The sequence below is a fragment of the Dipteris shenzhenensis genome, chromosome 16 (assembly GCF_047967505.1).
Source record: "Dipteris shenzhenensis isolate YYH24624 ecotype China chromosome 16, Dip_SZ_1.0, whole genome shotgun sequence".
Taxonomy (NCBI): Eukaryota; Viridiplantae; Streptophyta; class Polypodiopsida; order Gleicheniales; family Dipteridaceae; genus Dipteris; species Dipteris shenzhenensis.
The window spans coordinates 36239526-36247164 of NC_141611.1; the positions used below are offsets into that span (position 1 = coordinate 36239526).

At 42.0% G+C, this 7639-nt stretch overlaps 1 protein-coding gene across 1 annotated transcript; it reads right to left on the minus strand.

Annotated features, from left to right (window-relative positions):
* Positions 1–280: 280 nt before the first annotated feature.
* Positions 281–7313, minus strand: LOC147892901 (palmitoyl-acyl carrier protein thioesterase, chloroplastic-like). The gene is made up of 9 exons (XM_087386811.1): positions 7249–7313; positions 7004–7061; positions 1938–2044; positions 1604–1886; positions 1367–1500; positions 1167–1280; positions 910–1084; positions 725–793; positions 281–604 (listed from the first exon to the last, which is right to left on the minus strand). Exons 1-9 carry the CDS (start codon positions 7311–7313, stop codon positions 281–283), a joined length of 1329 nt encoding a protein of 442 aa, XP_087242937.1.
* Positions 7314–7639: the final 326 nt, after the last annotated feature.

Genomic DNA, 7639 nt, shown 5'->3' on the forward strand with positions numbered 1-7639 from the left:
GTCACCCTTTTGCATAGCTCTCTTGAGAGAATCGCATTGCTTGAATGGTATCCTCATGCTTAGCTGCACGTTCTCCAAGTCCGTGTTTGGTTGCTACATGCTTAGCTGGTCTAGTCAATGAAATGGTGCTGGAACCTCCTCCAAGTCCGGGTTTGTTTGCTATTTGCTATGAAGTGATTTCTTCTTCCTTGTGTGTGTGTGAAACGATCTCGGAGTATTATTGCGTACAGTGTGTGAGAGAAAAGATACCCAACATTGCAGATAGATTCCACTCTTTTCCTTAACGAGTATCTTTCATCCTCCATCGTGTCCTGCCTCTCACAATCTCTGTACAATCGTTCTGTAATTGCAGAAGATGTGTGAACTGTGATGCTTTGGGAGCCTCGGTATCAATAGCCAGAACATCCGAGGTCAGAAACGTCGATTTGATTGCTTCCGCGTGGTGAGAACTAGGGTTGATCATTCCATTCAAGCTTTCATTCAATGGAGGAGAGGATTCGGCACTGGTGAGAGATTGAACAATGTCCGATTGGCCACACTCGCGACGGTACTCCAAGGTGATGCTTGCCAGCTCGTGGCTGTCGTGAATGAATGCAGGCACTGTCTGCATGTTCATAGCATAGGGAAAGTCTTAGAGAACAAGCTGCTATGATTGAATGATTAGAATCACAATAGAGAAGAAATTTATCCAAGATCATTCCACCATTCAGGTCCATATGTTTACCTCTAGCATCCAACCGACGTATTTGACATTGTTCACATGCTGATTCATGTCCAAATCACTCCGTCGTGGCTGCATGAACGTCAACTCCAGTAATCAAGCCACGAACGAGGGGTCTTAAACAGAAAACATCCCAACTTTCCTGCCATAATTCTAAGTTTGAATAAGGATTATACTCAACTCATTACCTGGAGATCGGAATGGATGTATTGAGCATCGTCATCGATTAGCTTCTTGATCCTTTCGCTAGAATCCGCATTCTTGATTGCGCATCTGTCCATGAACCAGGGAGAGACTTCTCCCCGCACTTCATCGGGCATTTTGGAGAGTCTTCTGGTTTTCTGGTTCATCATCACCCATTTGCTGCATCAACACCAGCAAGCTGGGTAAGCCGTTTGAAAATTGGCAATCCATTTGCGGTTTGAAATGCCGTCGAGTGATGTACCTTGTGGCACGAGCTAGAATCTGTCCAGTTTTGTAATTGCGGACGAGCCAGTCTCTACGCATACCGTTCTTTCCGGATTCTGCTACCCAAGTGTCCAATTCTAGCACGTCGCCCCTAACAAAGCCTCTAGTTTTATCAGCATAACTGATATGATTTCAGAGAAAGAAACACAGATAATAAATCATTGAACAGTAGCGTACCATGCAGGGTAGTGCCCAATTTCGACTTGCATCCGAGAAACAACCCAGATCAGGTGATTCCGAATCATTCCATGGGTAGCACCGAAGCCATCTCCCAGTAGGCCAGACATCCATACGTGATTTAGCGCGCTTTCCTGCGATTATGTATAAAGCGTGTAAGACTACGAAACTAAATGAATCAACATGAATCATGAAACAAGAGCACGAAAAGCTGGTGATCTAGGCGTCTTTACAAACCTGGAAGTGATTAAGAAAAGTCTCTAACGACGCAGTTTTGTCAACACCCACTTCGTACGATCGAACAACAAAGGTTTGGCGGTAAACCATGCCACCCTCCACAAGCCTTCCTTGCCTGAACGGTTCGACCAATATCTTGCTCGTCGGTACACCTAAAATCTTTTCTGTAGCAAGATTGCCTGCTACCTCTTCCGCGGGTGCAATGTTCTCAGCAAACGTCCCAAAAACTGCATCAGTGAGCACGGAGCTTTTCTCTGAGGCGATGGAGATCATGCTAACAGCGCTTCTCGAGATCACGGAACCTATGCTCTCGCGATCAGATTTTGCTTGTAACTCCGTTTTGAGCACCTTTTGAGAGGTGCCGTTGACGAGGGGTATGGGCTGACCGCTTGCTGAAGAAGCTTTGGCGCATATCCGGTAAGGAGATGGTCTACTATCGGCCTGAGCAGCAGGGCATGAGAGTACACCAGAAGAGAACACGGCCAAATCCATGGCACAGGCAAAGATCTCTGCCAGAGAAAGCAAATTCCAAAACCCACGTAAGACAAGCTGGAGGTCTTACACACACTTGCAAATGAATGGACTCTAGTGCTCGCAGCTCTCACATCAGCTGGAAGATGGTAAGTGCTGCGAAGCAAGCATGCTTATATGCAGCAGATTCAGCTCCTGGGAGATGGGAAGGCGTTGGTGGTGGAGAGGCGGGAAGAACGATGGAGGGCAAGCTACGAAAGAACACATAAAAGATGGCGTCTGCGATATGCAAGGTCGAAGCTCATGGGCTGAAGGCTTGGAATTTACAAGGAGGATGCGAGCTTTGCGAGGGCGATCAGTGCGCATATGCCAAAGGACAAAAGCTTCATACGCAGTCCAAATATCTGCATTGGATGTTCATACGTATATTGCTTTCAAAGGTGGCGTTAGCTCATTCAAAGGTTTTGGTACTATACAATTCCACACGTTAGCGACGTTTCTTACCTCTCTTGCCCTTATGTTAAATTGCCATTTACGGCCTTACCGTGTAGGTTCATGTTGGGTGTGCCTTCTAGCTTTTAGGAGTGCGAGCTTTTAGGAGTGTGGGATATGGATCGTGTGTCTTTCGTTGAATTACCTTTAAAGGAGACTCTCTCTCTCTCTCTCTCTCTCTCTCTCTCTCACACACACACACACACACACACACATGTAGACACGCATGCACACACTTTTTTAACGACAAGCAACCTAAGGGGTAGTTTGCCATAAAGATCCAACGGTGAGTGTAGAAGTCCACCAAAAGCACCCTTGCTTTTCTTAGTGTAAAGCTTTAAAAAAACAAAAGTTGCGTTTTCTTACCATATCACCTTTTCTTACCATATCACCTCTGATCATTGATGTACAAAGAAGGTTGTTCTTTTGATTTGTACTTTTCTTTTTTTCCCCGTAAACCACCGTATCTATTATTCTTTTGATTGTACTCACACTTTGTAAGACTTTGGATCCATGCTTTCGTTGTTTTTTGAGTAATCTTTCTATGACTTTGGATCCATGCTTTCGTTGTTTTCTGAGTAGTTATCTTTCGATTGAGGCATCACGTGGAGAGAAACGATCAGCTAGCATGGAAGGAAGTAATATGGGTTTGTAATTTACACATTAAAGATTGGAGATCCTTGATTTTGCCCACAGTCGAAAGTGGTGATAACAAGATATGTTCATCTACAAAAGGCTGTGCCATGTGGCACGGTTCTGATCGACCAACAAAAACTATGAGCTCTCATTTTAGGCATCTTACGAGTTCGTTGTAGTTACCTTCATTGAACCTGCGCCATGTTTGTTGCCTTGTTTATTCTTCTTCTCCTAATAGACAAATTCTGGGAGTATCTTTTGCTACTAGTGGACTCACCCTCGTCTGCGTGGATCATCTATGCTTCTACTACTTTCCCCTTTGTGGGCTTGCCATCCTCGTTCGTGACCATCTCTATGCTATCCTCTTGCTTCTAGAACTCTCATACAAATCGACGATCTAAGATGCGCTACCTTCCATCACATATGATTGCAATCAATGGAAGCACTTGTGCTTGTTTCTAGGGTTAGATTATACCATCTATTTGAGAGTTTTCGAAGAAGGCCAGGCCATAAGAGTGCTACCGGGTTGTTTCATACTGACTGTATCGATGCATGGTTGGTTTCCAATGAAGCAGTTAGTGTTATGGCTCCTTGTATATCACAACATTGCCGATCGATAGGTTTAATCCAACCAATGAACTGTGAGCGCAATCGAGGAGGGACCAAAGGCAAAAGCCATCCTCTGTAGCATCCATTTTGTAGATAAATTTGTAGCCCATGGGATAACTGCATCTAGCCAGTACTATTGGAACAAAACACAAATAATTCAGATTGGAGAAGCAAGCAATAAACTGAAAGCGACAATCTTTGTCTCTCTTTTTTCAAGAGATGTGAATTGATCCATAGTAAAAGTATCTAATTGTACGGCTCCACAATCAAGTAGCACCTGCTAACATCAGAGTAAATACGTTGTACAAGCAACCAAAGAAACATCGTTGGGGAAAAAAGTGCCATTTTTTGAGACTATGATTGCCATAGAATTCCTGCTTCAAACAAAGTCCATACCTTCCATACATGCAATCTTGAAGAAGATATACTACCTTTGAAAATGAACTCAAGAGCTGCTATGATGAATTCTTTAGTATGTCATTAGGGACGCGATGAAGATCATTAGTGAGTGTCACATTCCTTTGCTGCATGTCATGACTTTCACTGACATGAAAGATATGGTTGTGTAGAATTTAACTAAAGGCAAACTTGAAATGCTGTTGTGTGGCATGAAGCACGAAGAATTTGTGAAGAAGCAGATGGTGGAGAGTGGGAACAGAGTCTAGGTAGATGATGTAGACAAGAGGTTGAGTGGTCAGCGGAACTTGGAGGGACTTGCTCCCCAATTCTTCCCAAATTCGCAGCCCAAATCACAGATCTTTATCCTTGCCCATTTGAGAATATTCCATTTGAATTTCGTAATTCGAGTAGCTCGATCGGTTCATAATGCAACCTCCACATCTTGGAAAATAGAAAGGTGGTTGATGTAGCTAACCAAAGCAAAGTCTCTTGTTTGTGTCTCTTCATTCATTCTACTCTTCTTATCCTCATGAAGCTCATCCCAGCTCCCTCTCGTTCCACCCTTTTCATTACAAAGCATTACCTCTGTAATCATCACATACTTTAGTACATGTTTTGCTGCAAACCAATGTTGCATTGAGGGAGCAGCTAGATATTGACCTAGAAAATTGGCAGTAAAAAGAATATTTGGTCGAGTGTTCAAACCGATAAACTATAGGCAACCAACAAGATTGGCATAGGGTTCATGTGAAACCTCAACATCATGAGTCAATCGAGCATTTTTGACAGAGCTCACAAGAGAAGGAGTGGTCGCAGAGTGAGCATTCGTCAAGGCAAACTTTTGAACTGCATCTTGAATGAATTTTGTTTATCGAAGTAGCAAAATTCCCTTGTGATGAAATCGCTGAACTTGAATACCAAGACATGAATGAATGTCACCAAGATCAACCATATCAAATGCTGAGGATAAGATTTTCTTTACATGTTGCAAGAAATTGAGATTGTTGGAAACAAGTATGGTGTCATCCACATAAAGAGCAAGAATGACAAAAAGGGCACTATCACGTTTGGCATAGTAAGTTGGAATCAGAGAAATAAGAGTTGAGACCTTGCGATGTTAGAAATTGATCAATTTTCATGTACCAAGAACGGGAAGCTTGTTTTAGACCATAAAGAGCACGATGAAGGCAACAAACAAGATGGTCCTGACCGGGAAGTATGAACCCTTCTGGTTGCTCCATATAAATCTCCTCTTTAAGATCTCCATTAAGAAAAGCAGTTTTCACATCCATTTGATGAATCTCCAAATCAAATTGAGTAGCAAATCCAAGAGTACCCGAATACTTGTGCTACGAATAATGGGTGAAAAAGTACCATGATAATCAACTCCTGCAATTTGTGAGTATCCTTTTGCAAATAGGCAAGCTTTAAACTTGTCAAAAGAACCATCAGCTTTGGTTTTAGTTTTATAAACCTACTTACATTTGAAAGGAGTGTGACCAGGAGGTAGTTCAGTAAGAACCCATGTAGCTTTAGAGATCAAAGAATCATATTCAGCTTCCATTGCCTCTTGCTGTTGACTCTTTTGTATAGAAGAAAGTCATCAACACAATCATGAGTAGAACCATGTTCAAAATCAATAGGCAGATCAACATAAATATCAACACTATCATCAAAGACCTATGTATGTGCAGGATGCAAATCAAGATTGTCAACACATTGCTCTACAGATGGAGAAGCAGTGATGCCATCAGATGAACGAGTAGTAATGACATCAGAAGTGGAATCATTATCAAATAGAAAAGAAAAGGCAGAAAGTAAGGACTCAGTGTCCTCTGCATCCTCGATAGACGATGTCCCTCCCATTAACTGCTCATTGAATATGGCATCACGATTGATTATCACCTTCTTTAAGGAGGGATCATAGAATTTATAACCTTTAGAATTCGGAGAATATCCAATGAATATGACCTTTTTGCTAGGAAGATCTAGCTTTTTCCGTGTCTCTTTTGGTACATGAATATAAGCAATGCAACCAAAAGTTCGAAAATGTGATATAGAAGGAGTCTCCCATGTCCAAGCTATGATTGGTATCTGACCAGAAGGTGCAGTTTTAGGAAGATGATTTGCACAAATATGGTTGTTAGAAGTGCTTCTGCCCAAAAGCTTTGAGATAATCCAGAATAAAAGAGCATACATCGCATAGCATCAAGAGAAGTGTGATTCTTATGCTTTGCATGAGCATTTTGTTGAGGGGAGTATGGAACAGTATATGCATGATGAATGCCACACTCAATGCAATAATCATTAAAAAGATTAGAAATATATTCTCCATCATTGTCACTACGAAGGGTCTTGATCCAAAAACCAGTATGAAGTTCTGCAGCAGTTTTATATTGCTTGAATACTGATAAGGCCTATGACTTATGTTGCTAGAGAAATGCAGTTGTATATCTTGACCAATCATCAATGAAAGTGATGAAATACCTATAGAAAGACTTGTTGAGAGTTGTGGTGCCATGAGCACATGTAGAGAAAAGGTACGAGTAAAGGGCAAGCTGCCACATGGCATGGAGGAGATATCCCATATGTGAGCAAGCATATGGATGTAAGTACCCTCACCTATAAAAGGGAGGTTCATTTGAAGTAATATCAATAAAGCACTTTGCACTATCTCAAGATTCTCTTTATGAGTCCAAGCTAATCTATCTTGGAACCTAATTGACTTGAGGTACATGTCATGAGCACTCTTTTCATCATGTTTCCACACAAGTTCCATCCACCTTAGAGCGCTGCATAGATCTTAAGGCTCACATGTTTTATCATGGTATCAGAGCTTAGGTATAGTCTCCTAGATTAGTTGTAGACACTCCTTAGGAGCTCATGTTTTTCTCCTAGGTTAGCTTTTCTAGTGAGAGATTTTCTTAGTATTAGAGATATATTTTTTGCAATATTGACTGAGAAGTCTGTGAGTTCAAGATAGAGACAGATTAGTTTTTTGTTCTAAGGAGAAAGACTCCCATAGCAAAAGCAACCACCGCAACTTCTGCTTGTAGTCCTCCATAGCTTTCAAAACTGCTTTAATGGTAGACAACTCCTTCATCGAGGACTCGTTCTAAGCAACATTTGCATTTGTTGCATTCTCTATGAGAGACTGGGCACCTTTACAGGCCTTCTTGAGATAAGCCTCTCCAAAACAAGCTCCAAAGCTAGCCAACACCTCCAAAGAGTTCATCGGCCTGAGTGGCACCTCCTTCATTTGAACTATGAGCCAACAAGCTGCATCGGTTAGTGACTACATCAGATCATGCTTCCTTAATCGATGGTGGCCCCTTCTTATCCTATGGCAATGGACGTTGTTGACAAGCCAGGTCTTTCATTCACGTCTAGTGCTCTTGGGGGATTGTAACCACACAAGGATTCTCTCTC

Bases quoted from the DNA above. Each gene is read 5' to 3' on its own strand.
- LOC147892901 (XM_087386811.1), bottom strand. From the start codon at position 7,313: ATGAAGGAGTTGTCTACCATTAAAGCAGTTTTGAAAGCTATGGAGGAC. The intron at 7,062-7,248 runs GTGGTTGCTTTT...CAACTAATCTAG, and splicing joins GACTACAAGCAGAAGTTGCG to GAGACTATACCTAAGCTCTG. The intron at 1,085-1,166 runs GTACATCACTCG...GTGTTGATGCAG, and splicing joins ATTCTAGCTCGTGCCACAAG to CAAATGGGTGATGATGAACC.